This window comes from Mustela putorius, unplaced genomic scaffold (assembly GCF_011764305.1).
Source record: "Mustela putorius furo isolate JIRA1106 unplaced genomic scaffold, ASM1176430v1.1 tig00000680_pilon_pilon_pilon, whole genome shotgun sequence".
Taxonomy (NCBI): Eukaryota; Metazoa; Chordata; class Mammalia; order Carnivora; family Mustelidae; genus Mustela; species Mustela putorius.
In genome coordinates, this window is record NW_025421442.1 from 2,441,775 (window position 1) to 2,462,425 (window position 20,651).

At 55.2% G+C, this 20,651-nt stretch overlaps 1 protein-coding gene across 1 annotated transcript; it reads right to left on the reverse strand.

The window, feature by feature from the left end:
* Nucleotides 1-1,416: 1,416 nt before the first annotated feature.
* S1PR3 (sphingosine-1-phosphate receptor 3) lies at nucleotides 1,417-11,918 on the reverse strand. The gene is made up of 2 exons (XM_004778810.3): nucleotides 11,704-11,918; nucleotides 1,417-4,702 (listed from the first exon to the last, which is right to left on the reverse strand). The coding sequence occupies exon 2, from the start codon at nucleotides 4,567-4,569 to the stop codon at nucleotides 3,433-3,435; it is 1,137 nt and encodes a 378-aa protein (XP_004778867.1). The 5' UTR covers nucleotides 4,570-4,702; nucleotides 11,704-11,918; the 3' UTR covers nucleotides 1,417-3,432.
* Nucleotides 11,919-20,651: the final 8,733 nt, after the last annotated feature.

Consider the following 20,651-nt stretch of genomic DNA (forward strand, 5'->3'; position numbering starts at 1 on the left):
CCAGGAGAGAACGCCATAGAAGTTTCATGTGTAATAACAGGATATTTATTACTTTTTAAAAAGCATTTGAATGGCAAATTCTACATATTGATAAATATTATTTGAGAATTTTGTGTTCTGTTTCCCATTAGCGTGTGTGGGACAAACATGGGTCGCTGGGAAGGTCTCTGTCCAGGTTTTGTGGCCTACTGACCACTTTCTGTTTTGACGCTGGGACAGCACCTGGATGCTGGGAGTGAATTCCTGCGCCCATCTGAAGCTTTCGAAGCTCTGTCCCGTGAAAGCTGGGACTGCCTGAGCAGTGCGGAGCCCAGGAGGGGCCCCCAGCACGGCGGGGAGGGCAGGGGTCTCCGGGCCCTCCTGGCTCGGCGCACCCCTCACTCCTTCAGGACGTGATGTGGCTTTGGGTTGAGTGGAGGGACGTGGTGTCCCCCGGGGTCACCCCCGCGGGAGCCATGCCACTCGTCTCCTTCTCACTGGTTATCAGAAAATGAGCCTTCATTTCGGGATAGCGGTGTGTGCATTTCTGACCATGTAGCAGACCGTTTGATATCTTGACTTAGATACTAAAAACATTTGGGTGTTGAGGTTTTGTCCTCGTGGGTACAATTTCAAAGCAGGGACTCGGTCACTCGATTAGACGTTTTCTATAAAATGCACCTTGTTGCATGTCTGTGGAAGGCTCTTCACCAGCGCGTTATATCCTCCGGTCCGGGGTGCAGAGAATAGCCGCTTCCTCCGCTCCCCGTGCAGATGGCTGTCGCTGGGGCTCTGAGCAATGAAGGGCTGTGTGAAAAGTCTCCGGGTCTTGTGTTGCCTCACGGGGGCGAGAACAGAGCTTGGAACCTTCCCATGGAGAGCAGGCACTCTGACAGCCCCAGACTGGGTCCACGTGGTGGCCTGGCTGCCGTCTTCCCGGCGGGCTTCGCGGTCACGGTCACGCTGCCCGGTCGCAGCGGGCAAAGTCAAGGGTGGCGGCCGTAGGCTGCGGTCCTCGGCTGTGCCGCAGGATTTCTCCGTGAACACCCGCCCAGGCGAGTTATGCCGAGTGCACGTCTAACATAGGGTAGACAGCGTGCACATGCACACACAAATACACATACACATGCAAACACACGTACACACAAACATGCACACAAACACACATGTGCACACACGTGCGAGTAAGCACATGCACACAGAAATATGCACACACAAACACGCACACGCAAACACGCAGGTGCGCACACACATACAAACACACATGCAAGCACACAGACACAGGAATATGCACACGTGGGTGCACACTCACACACACAAACATGCATATGCACACACAAACTGTGCACACACAATACACGCATGCAAACACACACAAGCATGCATACACAAGCACACCTGTGCACACACAGTCACACACGCAAGCACATGGACACAGGAATATGCACACAGTAGTGCACACTCGCACACACAAACATGCATGTGCACAAACAGCACACACATAATACATACATGCAAACACACACAAACATGCACAAACACGCATGCAGGAGACCGCATGCAGCGCTATCAAAGGTAACCGTTTCCTGCATCTTTTCGGCGTATTTTTGCATTCAGACTGCGTCAAAGTTTTGTGTTGTCTCTGAGAAATTGGGGTCAAGGAGCAAGGGTCACTAACATTAGCACCAGAGCGCCAGGGCCCCCCACAGCCCTCCGAGCCAGAGCTGAGGGGCCCTGCAGTCACTTTGCCCGCTGCGTGGACACACACTGCCCAGGCTGTGCCCCTAAGCACCGGCTCGTTCTCCCCGTGCTCACGTTCCAGACGTGTGCCCGGAGGAGACAGCGAGCTCCTCCTCGACTGCGGAAGGAAGCCAACACGATGGCCGCCGCTGAGCGTCTCCTGACAGACAGGACTTCACTCTTAATAACAAAAATGAGGAAGTCTTTGATCAGTACGTGGAGACCGCCCAGGACCACAGAAATGTTCCTCCATCAGGGAACGTACATTGGACAGCACGCAGGAGCCAGCTTCTCGAAAGTTAATGTATCGACACATCTCCTGAGTCTTGACTCGGTTGAAGTGTCCCGCGAAATCAGAAGACCCCAGGGGCTCTGACGCGGGCTTGCCCAAGTGGAGTCCTTTGGAAGGTTGCTCTGTGCTGTTTCTCCCAAGAACCGAGCACGTCACCTCTGTGGTTATGAGATCTTTACAGACGAGTGCACGTTCTCCTCGTCCGTTTGTCCTGCTGCTGGAATCCATGGGGAAGGCATGCACAGAAACGCCTTCTAAGCAACTCCCTGCTAACGGGGCACAGGGCAAACCTACACTGAAGAGGGGGTGACGGCATCACTCCATTTCCTTGAAGATCGTGCAAACCACCGGATCCCAGACGCGCTCCTGACATGGCACCGTCGGGCTCAGCTGGGGAGCGGGGAGAGCTGCTGACTGTCCCAGCTGCTCCACAGGGACAACCCGGGGCCACTGACTCAGTTCTCCGGTCAAAGAGAATCAGACTCCACACAGGAGCAAGTAAAGCTCTCCGCACTCAGGACAAACGTTCCATCACGTTACACAGACCGTGGCCTCTGGCTTCTGGCCACGGTGTTGGTCCCCTCTTCCAATGTGGGTTCCCTTCCTGGTGGGCCTGGGGACAGCCTCCTGGGAAACCCTGGCTGGCTTTTCTGGGATCTGTAGGAACCCCAACAACTACATGATTTGGCTAGAAAGACTTCGGATGGAGGATTCCACAGGGACAGAAGACAGAGGAGAAGCAGAGAACCCTGGAGTTCTCTGGCTCTCCGGTCTCTTTGGGTCCAACCCACACGCTCGAGACCCTCCAGGGAGCAGCCATTTCTGGGAATTCAAGCCAAGCCTGCTGAACATGAGCCCTCAGGTCAGTTGAGGGGACTGGGACTCCGCCTGGTTTCCAGCCACATCCTTATACTATGCCACGTGCTGCTGTCACCCGAGGAGGCAGTGACACGTACCGATGGCAGACGTTTGAAACACCAGTGCTCAGTGACCTGGATGTGACGGATACAGCAGCACCTACTCCGTGCACAATGTAGTGTGAAGTTCCCAAACATCACCGTGACGTTGGGCGAGGCGCGCCATACGCTGTGTGGCCCGCCACCTTCCCTCTGCCGGCACCACAGACAGTGGCCGCTGGGAGTCAGGGGAAGGCAGCCGATCACGTCCACAGCCAGGGACATTCAGAAGACTCTGGAGCCGATGCAGACAGGGCACACTGTCTACCGTGGACTAAGCTGGCAAGTCGCCGGGGCCCCCCCTTAAGTGACGTCCACGCTACGCAGGCTGTTGGCAAGTAGGTTTCCCGAGTCCTTGCTCCGGAGCTCCCGGGGTGGGGTATGCAATAAATAAGACCGTGGCTGCGTGCAGAGTGCCCCCGTCCCACGAGCGTGCGAGGATCCCGCTCCTGGAGGCGGCTGCTCTCACTTGCCAAGGACCCCGTTCTGCAGGGTTCTGTTCCTGTCGATGATGCAGGGCGAGGCAGCTCTCTGGGGAGGGTCCTCCTTGCTCTTGGGCGAGGGGTTGCTGTTGTTGCTGCCGCTGGACTTGCTCCTGCTGGGGTCGAGGGCGGGCTGGGCAGGCGAGGAGCGGGTGCCCCAGCCCCGGACCAGGCAGGTGCACACCAGCCGGAAGAAGGCCCGCCGCATCTCCTTGCTGGCCAGCGTGTAGATGACAGGGTTCATGGCCGAGTTGAGCACGGCCAGCACGATGAACCACTGAGCCTTGAAGAGCACAGCACACTCCCTCGCCCTGCAGGCCACGTCGACGAGGAAGAGGATGAAGAGTGGGGACCAGCAGGCGATGAACACGCTCACCACGATGACCACGGTCCGCAGCAGTGCCATGGAGCGCTCCGAGTTGTGGGGGCTGGCCACGCGGCGGCTGCTGGACTTCACCAGGAAGTAGATGCGTGCATACAGGACCACGATGGTGGCCAGGATGGCCGTGAAGACACTGATGCAGAAGGCGATGTACTTCTTGGAGTAGAGAGGCAGGATGGTGGAGCAGTCGGCGAGGTCGTGCAGGCAGTTCCAGCCCAGGATGGGCAAGGCGCCCAGCGAGAAGGCCACGAGCCAGCACATTCCGATCAGCAGGAAGACGCGGTGCTTCTTGTTGGCGTCATACGGCCGCATCTTGATCATGGTCAAGTGCCTCTCGATGGCGATAGCCAGCAAGCTGCAGGTGGACGCGCCGAGGGCCACGAACATGCTGCCTTCCCGCAGGAACCAGACGGTGGGAGACAGGCTCAGCGTCCTCCTGCCTGACATCAGGATGTTGACCTTGTAGGCGACCCCGGCCAGCAGGTCGCAGAGTGCCAGGTTGCCGATGAAGAAGTACATGCGATTGTGGAACTTGTTGTTTTTCCAGATGGCGATGAGCACCATGAGGTTCTCCAGCACGATGAGGCTGCAGATGACGAGGAAGAGCGCGGTGGTGAGCGTGCCGCCCTCGGGGGCCCCCTTCAGCCTGCCCTCCAGCTTGCCCACGTAGCTGTAGTGCTCGTACAGGGTCTGGTTCCCAGGGGAGGACCTGGGCCGCGGTGTCGGGACCACGGCCATTGCTTGGGCCAGGCTCAGCTCCAGATCCCACCAGAGGGCGCCCTGGGCACGTCCATGGCCGGAGAACACGGTCCGGCTCAGGCTTCCATGGTGGCCCCGGCCGGACCCCAGCCAGGGTGGGCAGAGCAGGAGCCTGCAAAGATAAAACAGGGATGCCCAGCGATTAAGGGGCTTTGAGACCACCTAGGGGCAGCAGCCACAGCAGCAATGTCGGAGGAAGTCCCTTAAACCCCACAAGTATGCAAACGTCCGGTCACACGGGACCCCGAGCTCCCTGGGGGCTGAGGCGGCCACGGGACGCCACCTGGTGCCTGCAAACCCCCAGGAGGGAGATCAGTATGTGAGCTCCACGATCGTTCACTCCTGTAATCACGTATAGATCCAAAGAAATGTCCCTCGGGGAACCCCAAGGCACTCGGAAGTGCTAACCACGCTCCCTCATGCATGACGCGGGAGCAGCCGAACCATGATTCCCCGTGACCTGGAGACAAACAGGATCATCCCGGGTCGACACAATAGGATGGAACCAGAATGAGGGCCCTGGGAAGCACCTGGGGAGCCCGGAGCCACACAATGGGAGCACCTGCTCTATGTCCCAACGGCGTCCCTGGGACCGGGGCTAGAGACAGAGTCGGGTCCTGACAGCCCCCAGGAGAGGCCAGGGACAGGGACGCACAGAACCCAAACCCAGACGTCCACCGGGGAAGGCACGGACGAGCACTTGGACTCTGCACTTGGCTGAGCGCTCAGACTGTCTGAACCCCAAAACCGAAGCCGTGCGCGTGAGCTGAAAGGAACAACACACCTGGGGGGTCTAGGGAGACAGTGAAGGCGCAAAGCCAAGCACCGGGCCCTCAGCAGCCCCAGATTTAGTCCCCTGTCCCCTCCCGGCACTTCCCACCCTCGCCGGGGGCCCCTCATCACCTCATGGGAAGACACAGCTGGATGCGGCTGTGTAGATCCTCTGATTGCAAATTGGAAACATGAGTTTCAGTATCTGCCACCGTCAAATAAGGTTAGCTAGACGCCGCCCTCCGGGAGAACCCCGCGATGACTTTCTTTACTTACACAATGTTTAGTCATAGCCCTAAGCTGGGTTCAGAGGCAAACAGCTCCCCAAATGACACGGGGGCTGCATTTTGGGGTGTGCTGGGATCTGAGCGCACTGCCAAGTACCAGGAAGACCCGAGAGGATCTCAGTCCCGGAAGGACCCAGGGACGCAGTGCTGGGGGCTGCTCTCAGAGAAGGAGAGGTAACTCCGGGGGTGCCCCGCTCCCGGCACCCTCTAGGTCACTGCTGCCCGGCCCCACGGCTGCTGCCTGGGCCCGGGGAGGCTGTCAGACCCTCCGCTCCACGGGGTGCTTGGGTTCTCTGAGGTTAGGAAGAACCACTCTGTTCCTTTGCCGCAGAGACTGCTCCAAGGCTGCGAATATGTGTGTGTGGCTGTTCCAGAAACCCCGTGGGCCCTGGCCTCTGGGGGCCCCCTGCGTTGTGCGTGCCCGCAGAAGCCCCTGGAGGCACAGGGTCCGCTCGGTGGGTCGCTGTCCTGCCCGCCCCCGCCCCCTCCTTTCTGTAACTCCAGCCTGTCCTTCACAGCCCGCGTCGAATCCCTCCTGGTCTACAAACTTTCTGGAGTCAGCCCAGCCCTTCGAGGCTACTCGGAGCCTACTAGACGCGCCTTACAACAACTCGAAGTGCTGTCGTTTGAAGAGTGGAAATGATGCTGCTGCTGACCCCCCGTGAGCCCGCCTGGGGCCAGCTTCACGCTCACACCCGCATGGGGTCACCAGGCCTCTCATGGCGCCTGTCCGCTCACGCGTGCCCCGCAAAGGCTCTGCTCTGTACTACTGCTTGTCCGATGAGTCTTTCTCTGGGAGCAGCGAATGGAGCTGCCATGGCCCGGCAAGCAGGCCGGAGAACCGCCAGCCCCGCCGGGAGTCGGAGGGAGCAGCGCCCTGAGAACGGCTGTTTCCCCGCCGGTGCCGGGTCCACACGGCTGACCCGGGGCCCCACATGCCCCACGCCAGGCAGCCTGGCCTGGCCACGGGCCGGTGGCCACCCTGTCCACTAGTCCGGCTCCCCCCCCTGGGGCTTCCATTCCCGCAACGTCGGCGCACACGTGGTGAGCAGGACTTGGAGTCACGGTGAGCAAGCGCCCACGCGGTCTGAACCGTAGAAACATGCGTGCCACCCGACAGGGCGAGGAACGTGAATTGTTCGTGAATTCACACCCGAGGCGGCGAGAAAGGGCTGCGCACAGCCCCACCCGAAAGGTCTGGAAACCACAATAAACTGGAGCTTGTCCGCTGCGCCTGTGTCCCCAGGACCGCGCCCGGCCACGTCCCTCCCGCCCTCCGAACTCGCCGCCCGCTGTGCCGGGGCCGCAAGCATGGGCAGGGACATAGGCACCCAGGAACCCGCTGGATCTGGACCTCCTGGACGTAGGAGGAAGGACGACTAGTGAAAGGCTTATCCTCGCTGCACAGGCAGGACCGTCCAAGAACTGAGCAGAGGAGGAAAGCGAGCCAGCAGCGAAGGCAGTATCCCCCAGGACGCAACCACGATGAGAACGGCGCCGATGGCGTGCAGCAGACCACGGCCAACCCAGTCCGTGCATTTTAAGGGTGAATGTATTTTTCCCGCTAATGTTTGAATTATCATTTCCCTTGATTAAATATTCATCATTCAAAGAGCACTTTTTTTCTCAGAACATCTCTTGCTGAATGCTACTCTCCGCATTTTTATTTTTCGTAACTGGAAGACATCTGGCTCTCTTTAGAATCTAAAAGCTTGTTTTCTTTGGATTAGCAACATTAGCACGCAGACTGCATCCCGAGAGTTACGAGCTGGGCAAAGGCCAGGTTGGTTGTGGATGCGCTGGAGTGCTGCTATCTGTGGTCAAAAGCATCATAGGAGTCCCATCTCTACCTCTCAGGGGCGTGGCAGGACCTGAATCTGCGGGAAGAAGGCTCTGCCCCTCCCACCCCCCAGCTCAGAGCCAGACAGCCATGCGTGGGACCCGGTGGGGCATCAGCCCTCGGGCCACATTCATCCTGAGGAGCGCCGGGCACCCTGAGCACCAGCTCCTGGGAAGCCAGCCTGTCCCGCCTGTCCCAGCCGCCACAAACCCCCGAAGGGGCCACAGGCTGGCTTCTTAAGCCCGCAAGGGCCATAGCCTGTTTCCGACCTTCATGTAAATGGGGACCTGCAAATGTGCCTGGGGTCCTTCTCCCAACGGGACGCTCCCCCGGGTCCTCGGATGCTGGTAATTCCTGCTCTGGTCAGGGGATGGACGCACCAGCCACTCTTGTCTGCAGACACAGGGGTTTCTCCCTGTCATTGTCCTAACAAGTGCTGCGGGGCCTGGGTCGGGATGTCCTCCTGAGCTTGTGCCTGTGCGTCCGTGGGCTGCCTTGGATTTCTCAGCCTCGTGTTGGCATCTAGGAAGAGCTTTGATGCCGAGGGTCCCTGCAGAGACTAACGGCACTCGGCTAGAGAAGTACCCACAGGGGCAAGACTTATACATTACAAATGATGACGCTTTGCTTTATTTTTAAAAGTTAAGCATCTGCGGCCAGCAGAGACCACCATCTGACTTTCATTGTAAGAGTCTGATCATGGCTTGGTTTCCCCCAAACAACTTAGAAATAGAGGCTGATGCTGAGGGAGGCAGTCTTGCGCGTCTCAGGAGCAGGCCTGTCCCAGAACCTGCTGCGCGGGATAGGCCCTCAGGAGAAGCCCCTTCTAGAAGGTGGCTCCACCATGCATCACCCAGGTTAAACCGAGTCCAGCCAACCCTCCTTCCCAAGGAGGCACGTCTGTGGGGAGGGGTGGCCCGGGCGGCCGATGGGTTCCAGATGTCCTCTTCTGTAGGCTAGTGACTCACTTTCTCTACACATGTCAACTTGAAAAATAAACAAACTATAAAAAGAAGGGCAAGAAAAAAGTGAAGGGAAGATTTCCACAGAGTCTGGGGTCTCTCTCCCTTTCCTCCTCTGTCACGGCGAACAAGAGAAGCCCAAGAAGACAGTGAGGAACTTCTCCGGGTCAGACGCAGGATGCTATTGGTCAAGGGCCCGTTTTCCCAGGGAAATCAACTCTTTCATCCTCCAAACAGAACTAAAACACCAGGCATTTGATAACCGGCAAAATTTCTTGGAAAGCAGGATTTTTTGTTGTTGTTCACAAGAACGTAGGAAAGGAAGAACGGGCTGGCCATTTTGCTGCCCCAGGAAATTTCTTGGCTAATGAGTATTTCCCCTTGCCCCCCAAATTTCTGAGTGACCTTGTGGTCACTTTCAGAGGCAGCTCCCGGCAGGAGGCCTTGTGCACACATGGACCCTCACCCCTGCACTCAGCTGGGAGCTCAGGCCCCGGCCCCCGGCGAGAGCAGCAGGATAGGCAGGCGTGCCACTGCCCGGCCGCTTTCCCACATGTGACTCTCTCGGACAGGTAAAGTTGACACAGATGGACGCGCTCCCACGAGCGCATGTAGGCAGGATGGGCTGCAGGAGCCTGGCCATAGGCCCCAGGGTCTACCTCTGTGCTTGGTTACCTGGATTCCCCGGGCTTGTCCCCTCCCTGCAAGGCACCCAATCTCGGCACAAGAGACCTTACCCTCTGCTCTTCAGCCCCATTCTCAGACTCTCCCTTCTCTGCTTGTTCTTAGTAACAGGATTGGACGCACGCCCGGACTGCCGTGGGATGAATGAAGGTGTGTGGGAATGAGCTCCTCCAGGCAGCAAAGAGCCGATGCAAATAAGAGACATCTGGCCCAAGAAGTCCTAACAGTGGGGTCCCTCCCATCCGTTCCCAGCGCCACAGTGACGCAGCCCACAATGGCCCTTCAGGCAGCCTGTCTGTCCCCACGGCGGCATCTGCCGTTTGTACACAGAGAGAAGCCAAGGCTGGGCTGGGGGTCTGGGTCATCGGATTCCCCCTGCCCTGCCTCCTGTGCACCACAGTGGGGGGTCAGGTCTCCTGGAGCCTCCACCCCTCCCCAATGGTCTTCACCTAGACGGAGGTGACAAGAGCATCACCAGCAGGCTCGCCAAATGCTGGAATGCTGACCTGCGCGGAAACCTGACCCCGGGGACAGGGAGAAGGGCTCAGGCTTCGCTCCAGAGCACGGAGCCATCCTGGGGCCCTGCTCTCTGCCGGGCCGCCCACAGCCGTAGAAACAGGCAAAACGACACAGAACAGAGGCTGACCATGCCCGGTGCCGTCACCACTGTCCCCGGGGTGTGGGAGTCTCGGCACTGGACAGAATCCACCAAGCACGTCCTGTTACCTCCAAAAGCTCATGGAATGTCTCCTCAGGCAATTAATCAATTCAACAGAAATGGGCGCAAAGTAATCCTAAGAAGTGGTCGCACACTCATTAGACAGGAAGGAGGAAGCCGCATGTGAGGGGACAGAACGGCCCCAGAAAGCATAGCACAGCGGCTTCCCGCACACCGAGTCCTGCAGAAGGAAAGGGGGCTTCACAGTAGGGCAACCCCCAGATTGCCAAGGTCACGGCATGCCCAGATGCTCAGTTTCCCATCACAGAAACATACATACACTGTAGGTATCGAAGTGTCTGCAGGAGGAGGGAAAAGTCGCCACAGAGTCAAATCAGCCCCATATTTTCCAGAGGAAGGAGGAAAATCAGTCCCTACGTTTTGAGGACATTGTTAGGCGGACGTGTGAGACTCCATCTTCAAGAGAAGCCACTTTCTGCTACCCACACCCCGTAGAAAAACAAGCAGAGCCTCGCACTCTACGGAATCCAGAGACATAAAGAGGAAAGCGGCATTTCTGAAGGTGAAGCTGGGGGAGATGCCATTGTAGCCCCGTCCTTGGGAGGCTCCGAAGGGCTGATGTGCAGTCTCTGGAGTCAGGTGACAGAGCAAGTCGACCGGCAGGATGGGAAGGTTGTTCACTGAGAAAACCCACTGTGTGGGCCTCCTATGGCCACAGAGTTCGTCATTCTGGGTTGAGCTCTGCATCAGTTTCCTGAGAACTCCTACAGAGCCAGACATTTCCACGAGACATTTCCACGACTCCTCCAGGACAACACACCCGCCCCCACAAGCGCCCCCTCCCCGCCCCCATCCTGTCCATCACACACCCGCGGGACCTAACCCTGCCCTGTACTTCTAGGAACTGTTTTTCATAACCATGCCGGCAAGAATGTTACTGAAGAAGAAGAAAATGTTCCAAAGATGAATGAGGAAGATGTGAGTGTCTGCAGCGAGGGTCTGCAACCTCGGGCCTCCAGACTTTAGAAAGATGCCTCATTCTGGAAGCCCTCAGAGCTCCAGCTGGGGGTGGGGATCGTGGGCAGGGTGGACCCTCCCTCTTGAAATGATCGTTCATAAAAGCCCCGTGGTCCTGCCGCTCCCCCTGCGTTATCAGTCTAACAAAACATATTCCCTTTAAACCTCCAACAACCAGTTCCTCTCTCACATCTAAATATAAAAACCCACAAAGAAATATGTCACCAGGAGTGGCCAGCGTCAGAAGAGAGAGACAGAGCGAGACGGATGGAGCCAGGGCGGTTAGAAGCGGCGAAGCTAGCGTCAGGCCAAAGAAGGACACGTCCGGTCCCTTCTCCAGGTTTCTCTCCGCTGTGAATGCAGCTCTCGGGAACCTCACCGTCTTCCCACTGCCAAAGCGGGGACTTCATCCTCCGCCCTGATTCTGACCGCCCGGACTGCAATGGACTTCTGTGGTGCGGATCATTGGAAAAGAACGGTCTCCCAGGAGAAGGACCACAACCCACACACCCCAGAGCCCCCAGGTCCTCAAGCTCCGAGGGGGCCTAACTTTTCAGTTGTTCCAGGAAAAGTGGGGGAGGGGCTGGCGAGGGTGGGGGGGTACCTTCTCGCTTAGGTCATGGAGGTGCCGCTCAGTCTGAACTTCCCACCTAACTAGAAGAGCCCCAGGCTCCGGTTCCTCAGCGGAAAGAGGAACCCCTCCGGCTCCCCCGCTCCGGCGCATCCCCAGCCGGACGGCCCGGAGAGGGGCTGCCGGGGGTCACCGTAGCGCCCGGGATGGGCCAGAACTGGGTGAGAAGAGCGGGCCCCGCGGCTCCCACCGACCCACGCAGGCTGGGCGCCCGGACTCCGAGCCCTGCCCCGCGGACTCACCTCCCTCTGGGAAGGGCACCCGGGCCACCCGCATCCTGGCGGCCTTCCCGGCTCAGGGGCGGCGGCGGGACGGGGCACCGGGAGAGTCTAGGAGCTGGGGGTGCGTGGGCTGGTCCCTGTCGCCGCGGTCGCTCGGGCCCTGTCGCCGCGTCCCCGCCGTCCCCACCGCGTGTCCTCGGGACCCGCGGGTCAGCCTCTGCGCGCGCAAGCCAGAGCCCAAACTTTTCCAGCGGCTCTTAGGGGCGGGGCCCGCGCTCCGCCCCCCCCCGCCCCCGCCCCCAGCTCCCGGTTTCCGACCCAGCCCCACGGCGCCCCTCCCGACCTCCTCCGAGCTCCCAGACGCCCACCTCCCCATCTGCGAAGCCCCCCACCCGCCTCTGCCTCCCGCGCGCCCTCACCTCCCTGCGCGGGGGCCCCTCACCACCGAGTCTCCGCCTCATCGCCCCGCCGCCCCCCGCGCCCCCATCTCCCCGCCCCAGTTCCCACCTCCCCACTCCCACCTCCTAGCCCCTTCCCGCTCCGAGCCCTGCGCGCCTGCCTCGCCGTTGAGCTCCTCTTCCCGCCCCTCCAGTCCCCCTCCTGGGTGCCCTTGCGGCCCAGCTGGTCCCAGGCTCCTGCCCCAGGCGGGCTCCTGCCCCAGCACCCTGCCAGAGAGCTCCGGGTGAGGGTTGGGGCCGGTGATGATGGTGACGGCGTCGTTATCATTCGTAAGGTGGTAGCACCCACTCACTCCTGACTTAGCGCGCTCAGGCACTGGCTGTGGACTCCAGGCCCACCCCACACAGGCTGGCCCAGCTCCTGGTCCTTTGGGTCCCTCTCGGGGGCTGCTGTCCCCACAGAGACGGACTCTCTTGTCCGGATGAATAAAACAGCCTCGACAAATGCTTCCAAAGAATGCCCCGGGGAGGTGACAGACTACAGAATTTTCCACCGGCAACGGAAAGTAAAGGCCAGGTGAACGCACACAGCAACCAACCCTGGAAACTCTGAGGGCACAGGCAGGGGGCAAGAGGGAGAGGGAGGAAGAGGAAGAGGAGAGGCAGGGGAACCCCAGCCTGTTACCCACAGCAAGTGTGCACCTGCCCGGGCAGACAGGATGGGGTGCAGAGACACCAGGAGTCAGGAGGGAGGATGGGGGGAGGTGCCCCTCGGTTCCTGCCCCCGATCTGGAGGCCTCCTGCTGCCAGAGAAGGAGCCTTGTCCCACATTCCCCTAGAGCTGGGAGCAAATGCTTATTTGGAATGGGTTTGAGCCCTGATGGGCGCCTGGCATGTTTGCACTTTGCTGGTCTTCTGTGTTTTCCCCCCTGAGAAACCCACACCCTGGAGAACATGGGGTGGGCACCGCAGCGCTCTGGCGTGTCCTGGAGGCTCAGAGGAGGGCTGCCCCTGTGCTGTCTTTGCTGCCACTTAATCCTGTCTTCAGCCCCGTCTGCACACTGGCCTTCCGAAAGTGTCTCAAGCAAGCTCTGCGAAGCCGCTTTATCCCCAATCACAACTGTGATCAACCGTGCCTCCTCCAGCTTTAAACCAAGGCAAGGAGAAGAGAGACCTGCTGCTTTGGCCACCTGCCAGAGCCAGGGGACAGTACAGCGTCCCGGCCTCCAGGTCTCCACCTGGCCACTCAGCTGGTCCATCAGTAATTCGTTCAACTAGTTGCTTTGCGCTATGTGGAATGACTGGTCACTGGCCGAAGCTGCCAGGACTGGTGTCCCGTCTCCATTCGCTGGACAGGTTCTGAAATCCAGACTGAACGGGGCACCCTGAGGTCTGGAGATGCCTCCGAAACCAGCCTCAGAAGGGGACTCCTGAAGCCCTGAAAAACAACGGGCCTTTTGACTGCCGGTGCCCCAAGGGAGACACAGGGATCTGACGCAGAGGCATTCCTGAAAATCCTTTTACGAAAATGCTCCTTTCCCCCACAGACTCCCCTCCTGAGCGCTCCCCCTCCCCCACAGCCCCCTGCTGAAGCTGGGCGCCAGCCTGCTCCTCCCTCCCCGGACTATGAAGCTCAGAGAGACCCTGACTGGGGGGCGCTCTGTGCTCCCACACAGCCCCTAGAGACCATATTCTCTCTGGAAGAGAGAATGCCCAGTGCCTCCCTAAGGGTCTATTGGATAAAATCTCTCCTCCGCCTCTCTGAATAACGCGGGGAAGTTCTTTACAGGGAATGCTGGCTCATAGATGGAGAAGGGGTGGGGGAATTCGGAGTTCTGCGTTCTGCTTCCCTCAGTGACATCGCCGAGCGGGAGGACAAGGCAGTGTGAAGAAGACGTGTCGATCCTGCAGTCCTGCCTGGGAAAGAGAAGACGCTCTCCGCTTCCATCGGAGACATCGGTCGGCACCTTCCCGGGGATTCGAACTCAGCGTCCCCGGTGCGGGGCCAAGCTGACATCAGCGGCTACAAAACCAGCACACGGGTCGCCGATGCTGAGTCCTTGCTGAGACACTTTCCCTGAATCAAAGGCCAAGCCTGGAGCCTTCGCTTCCGGTTTGTGGGAAAGAGAAGCGGAGAGCCCCGGCTAAAAGACACAGAGAAAGGAGCGTCAGGTGCAGAGAGCCAAGCGTTTGACCTCCCTCAAACAGGTCATTGTCAGGAAAGGGGTGGGGTTGGTCTGCAATGGCCACAGAAGCAGCATTTCTAACAACCAGCATGGGCCTGCTCCACGCCGGGCAGCGGAAGACGCGGGGAGGACAGGCTGGGATGGGCAGGGCGTTGAATGAGGTCACAGACTAGGTGACCGCGCGAACTGGTGCGTCATAGCTCAGTGCTCATCTGGGAGAACGGCCGCATCTCCAGGAGACCAACTGTCCAGGGTAAAACATCTTGGTGTCTGAAAATTGTTTTCAGATGACTGAGCAGGATCAATATGGCACGTGAGGTCGGGCAGGACAAAATCAGCGGTTGGAGCGGTGGCGGGGGGCGGGGCGGCAGGAGCTGTACGATGTGTCCCCTTCTCTGGTTGAAACTTTTCCATAATAAAAAGTTGGAGAAAAAAAAATGTCAGGTACCAAATACTTTAAAAATGTCTCCACCTCTGTTCTCAGGCTGTGAAACCAAATCTAGGCTTGCAGGAATAAAATTAAAAGATGGCACAATTTATATGTGAATCCTTTTGAAAACCATCATGCCCCAAATCTATCATTTGAACAAAGGTATTGTGTGTTACGACGAATGTGTAATCCCTACTTGTTTATAACTTTACAAAAGGCAACACACCCTTCCTTGCCGAGTGCTACGGTGCCTGCGGGCCAGCAGGCAGGTGCTGGGAGGCTGGGGGCTCTGACCCGCAGGGAAGCTCTACCCAGCAGGGCCAAGGTGCTAACAACGCTGGACACCTGGGCCTGGAAACGCGCCTGCTTCCTGCCTCCCCTCCCTCTCCTGGCCTCTGCCTCCTGGATCTGGGATGCTTCTCCCTGTCCCTGGGGTCAGAGTTAGCGGGCACCTGTTCCTAGTTCTGCTCCGGCTCTGAGCTTGAGTCAATGTCGCCTATGCCATGGTTCTTAGAGGCGCGCACTCAGGTTGGTGTGGTGTGAGCTCACTGCGCACAGAACCTTGGGTAGGCCAAGGGCAGCTGCGTGAGCCACAGGGAGGGGTGCCTGGGAGGAAGAAAGGAACCCTGGGGAGCCTCGGCCTTGTGGCTGTCCCGCAGCCCGCCACGACGGAAGTCATTCACACGGCGCTGGCAGAAGCCGCTTTCGTACACCAGTGTGGACGCGGACCCAAAGTTGGCCTTTTGTCCAATAACCCTGACCGGACCCGAGTGAATTCTCGGAGTCCCTGGACTGTCTCACAGCAAGTGTTCATGCCCTGGCAGACACCTGCCGAAGCTGAGTCCCACAACCTTAACTGTACTTCCAGGTACCACCTTGTCTGTCTGTGTCTTCACGTCTCCTGCCTCCCCGGCTCCGCCCGCCCTGCGCCTCGGCCGGGAGCCAGTGGAGACGACAGGAACTGTTCTGTTCATGTTTCTTACTCTGTAAGGGCACCTAAGTCGTGTGTATGTGTTCATACACGTGTGTAGCATGTGTGTACACGCATGGGTGTGCACGTGTGTGAGTGGCGTGTGCATGCGTGTGTACATGCGTGTGGGTGCGTGTGTATGTGGGTAGGTGTGCACGTGTGTATGCAGTGTACGTGCGTGTGTGTGTGTGCGCCACACATGGACCATCATGTGGAGGAAGTAATGTGTTCCACTCTCCACGTATGGTGAACACACGGACCCACCGGTAAAATAGAAAATAAATATTTGGCCTTTGTTCCTTTCTTGGCACAGAGCTCCTAAAATCCTTGCATATATTTATTTTTGTACATTGGCGAGATGACTGGTGGCTGGGGGCCCAGACAGCTTTAGGATGGGGCTGGCTGACAGAGGCACCAACCAAGGGACCAAGGGGTTGGCGCTCCCAGCTAGTCCCCAGTCTCCGGGGAGGTTTGGAGAAGCCGCGGGTGGCTGGACGCATCTATGTGCGGGGCGGGGGGTGCTCCCACACCGGGCGTGGGGCTCTGGGCCCATTTCCCTCACCCTGCTTTCTGCCTCTCTTCCAGGGGACTGTTCCTGACCTGGACCCCTTGTAATAAACCAGCAAACATAAGGAAAGCGTTACCCTGAGTGCTGGGAGTTGTTCCAGCAAAAGGCCAGACCTGAAGTGGGTGTGGGAACCTCCGAATTTGTGGTCGGCTGGGCAGAAGACTCAGTGAGCGGATGCGGAAATGTGAACTCAGCCCAGGGAAGTGGCAAGGGTCTGGTGTGTTTGTGTTTTCCAGAGAAGTCCGTGTGTTCTGGGAGCCGGAGGAGAGAGAACGGGCTGGGGGAGGCCCTGTGGGTTCTGTGCCTGGTCCTGAGAGTGGTCTGATGGCCGGTGGGGGTGCCTGCCTCTGAATCCCACCACCTCGGGAATTCTGTCTGCACCAGCCCTGGTGCTGGGAAGACTGGACTGTGTTAGTCCAAAAAAGTGCAGAGTCCAAAACAGTCTTCGCAGATGGCCCACCTGGGAAACTGCGGCGGGGCTGGCTTGCCGGAGCAGTGCCCTTGCTTAGGAAGGCTGTTCACACACTCTGTCTGCAGTGTAACTCAACAAAAATGCCAGGTTGTGTTTATCCAATCCTTACAGCGCTCGCTGTGGACGGGGAGGTTGTGCGTAAACCTGTCTGCATTCTGCTTGGACCGGTTCTGTGTCTTCCTCCCGCACTCCTGGCTTTTGGAACAAGTGTCTGCAACACCGCCGAACATCTTTGCTTTTTCTTGGCTGAGTGAAGGCTTGCTTGGGGGTGGGGGTGGGGAGACAGGATGACATGGAAAGCAGCAGTAATTGCTGATTTCCTCACTCCTCCAACATCAAAGGCCTGTGGGTTTGGGGCAGAAAGGACTGGAGGAGTTTGGATGGGACCGTGAGAGCAGCGATCAGTGCTGACCCGGTGCTTATCCGGCCAGGCACTGTCCAAGAGCTTCGCACAGAATCACTCCTCAACTATGCTATGAGACCAACTCTGGTATAATCTTGCTTTTCAGATAAGGAAACCAAGGCAGAGATGATCATCCATGCACCCAAAGGCGCACAGCTGGTAAGTGGCAGAGTTGGAATGCTCTGTCCATTGGGAGTTTCTTCATCTAATTTGGCTCTTTGGACGTTGCAAGCCTCCTGAAAGGCATTGGCCTGACGTTGTGTATGAATGGGTGCCTGCGGAACGGCCCAGGGCCTGCTCCCTCCACCACTCTTGGCTGGAGCTGGAGGACAGGAAGGGGAGCAGGATGGACACCATCCACAGACCCTCACTCTGGCCGGCCCCCACATCTGCTCTCAGTTCCGGGCTATGAGCAGCTGGTCTGGGAGACTGGATGGAACCTACCCAGATCCTTTCCTGAGAGCCCCTGCTCCAGCCCATGAGGACAGCTCCGGCAGGCTGGGCGCTGTGGTGGGCAGACGAATGGGGGGTCTTGCTTTCATCGCCTTCCTTTTTTTTTTTTTTTTAAGATTTTTATTTATTTATTTGACAGAGATCACAAGTAGGCAGAGAGGCAGGCAGAGAGAGAGATTGGAGGAAGCAGGCTCCCTGCTGAGCAGAGAGCCCGATGCGGGGCTTGATCCCAGGACCCAGGGATCATGACCTGAGCCGAAGGCAGAGGCTTAACCTACTGAGCCACCCAGGCGCCCCTCTATTGTCATTCTTAATTCTTACTAAAGAAACTTGAATTTCTGAGTGTCAGAGTCCCCATCTGGAAAATGGTGCATTGTACCATATTCAATGGGTACAGTGTTAACTATCTGGGTATTTAAGGATCATAGAAATCCTACAACTTTCTACAATATGCACATGTGTGAAACGCTTTCCTTCCATATTATTTAGTTGAAACCATGCACAAACCTTTCTCCTTGATTAAAAAAATATTTTACTTATTTATTTTAAATAGGCTCCATGTCCAGCATGAAGTCCAATGCAGGTCTTGAACTCATGACCCTGAGATCAAGAGCCAGACCCATAATCAACTGAGTCACCCAAGCACCCCTAAAATATCTCTTAAAAAGCTGAGTTTAGAAAAGAGAAAAAGTCTCAAATCAATAGTCTAGGCTCTCATCTCATGATGCAAGAGGAGCAAAATAAACCCTAAATAGGATAGGATAAAGAAAGATAAGAGTAGAAATTAATTCAATTAAAACAGAAAAATAATCAAAGAAACAAAGGCAGTTCCTTGAAAGATCAGTAAATTGACAAGCTTTTGCAAATGGACAAAGAAGGGGCCAGACAGAAGTGCATGGTAAGGATGAAACGGAGACTGTCCCTACACATTCTAAGGGCGTCTCACAGATAATAAGGGAACAATATGACCAGCTCTACACATATATATTTGACAACTTAGATATAACAGTCCAATTCCTTGGAAAGTACACATTTCCACAATTCTTCCAATATGAAATAAACAATTTGACAAGTGGAATTCATCATTTCTGAGTTCACAAAAAAGAAAACTTCCAGTTCAGATGGTTTCACTAAAAAATTCTACCAAGCCATGTAAAAAAGAATTAACACTAACAATCTCTTTCAGAAAATAAAAGCACTTTCCAAATCATTTTATAAAGGAAGAATCATCCTATATCAAAACCAGGTGATGGGGCGCCTGGGTGGCTCAGTGGGTTAAGCCGCTGCCTTCGGCTCAGGTCATGATCTCAGGGTCCTGGGATCGAGTCCCACATCGGGCTCTCTGCTCAGCGGGGAGCCTGCTTCTCTCTCTCTCTCTCTCTCTCTCTCTCTGCCTGCCTCTCCATCTACTTGTGATCTCTCTCTGTCAAATAAATAAATAAAATCTTTAAAAAAAAAAAAAAAAAAACCAGGTGATGATGGTATAAAAAGAAGACCACAGATCAATATTCCTCATGAATACAGACACATACATTCCTAATAAAATATTAGCAAGTGGAATTCATAAATATATAGAAGTAAAGATTACTGTGATGATGCTGAATTTATTACAGGAATGGAATGCAGGTTTAGCATTCAAAATTTAAGCAGTATAATCCATAATATGAATAGCTTAAAGAAAAAAAAAACATATGATCATATCAACTGATGGAGAAAACTATTTGGCAAAATTAACATCCATTTGTGATAAAATTCTCAAAAAACTCGGAATGGAGTCAGTCCTCCTCAACTTGATAAAGAACATCTAAAGAAAACACATGACTGACCTCATACTTGATGAAAGACTGAAAGCTTTCCCCTAAGATCAGGAACAAGACAAGGTGCCCACCTTTGCCACTTCTATTCATTATAGTCCTCAAAATCCTAGCTAGCACAATAAGGAAAAGAAAGGAATAAAATGCATATAGATCAGAAAGGAAGGAATAAAAGTGCCCCTATTTATAGATGGTATGATGGTCTTCCTAAAAGTCCTAGAGAGTCTATGAAAATACACAAATAAAAATTCCTAGAGTTAATAATCAAGGCTTCCAGGTACAGATTAACTTATAAAAATCTACTTTTTTTTTAATATACTAGCAATGAACATATGGAAACTGAAATTAAAAATAGGGTACACAGGGAGCCTGCTTTTCTCTCTCCCTCTGCCTGCTACTCTTCCCGCTTGTGTTCTCTCTCTGTCAAATAAATAAATAAAATCTTAAAAAAATAAAAGTAAAAGTAAAAAATAGGGAACAACTTATAATCACTGAATGAAACTTTTAGGTGAAAATCTAGCAAAACATGCACAGAACCTGCATGCTGAAGATTATAAAGAGCTGAAGAGAGAAATCAAAGATCTTAATAAATGAAGAGATGTACCATGTTCATGGACTAGAAGACTCAACATTTCATATATATATATATATATATATATATATATATAAATATTTATATATATATATATATAATAAAGGACTCAATTCTCCAAAAGCTCTAACACAATTCCTAACAAAATCCTCATAAATTTTGTGCAAATAAAGAAAATTATTCTAAGTTATTCTAAATATTCAGTTATTCTATTTATATGGAAAAGCAAAGGAACTAGGATTGCTAAAACATTTCTGAAAACAAGAATAAAATGGGAGGAGTCACTTTACCAGATTTGAAGACTTATGATGTAATTACATTACTCAAGACTAAAGACAGGCAGATCAATAAACAGAACAGAGAGCCCAGAAATAGCCCCATATAGGAAGGGTCAATTGATATTTGACAGATATTTGCAAAAGCAATTCAATGAAGGAACGATTATCTTTTCAATGAATGATGCTACAGCAATTGGATGTCCACAAGCAAAAAAAAAAACAATGGGCCTGGACCTAAAATGTTTGTAAGATAACATAGGAGAGCATCTTTGGGCCCAGGGCCTGCTGGAAAGTTCTTAGACTATGATAGCAAGCATGGTCCATAAAAGGAAAACACTGATACATTGTATTTCATCAATATTAAAACTTTGGTTCTGCAAAAGTCCCTGTTAAGAGGAAGAAAAG

Coding starts and splice junctions, on each gene's coding strand:
- S1PR3 (XM_004778810.3), bottom strand. CDS start 4,569: ATGGCCGTGGTCCCGACACCGCGGCCCAGGTCCTCCCCTGGGAACCAG.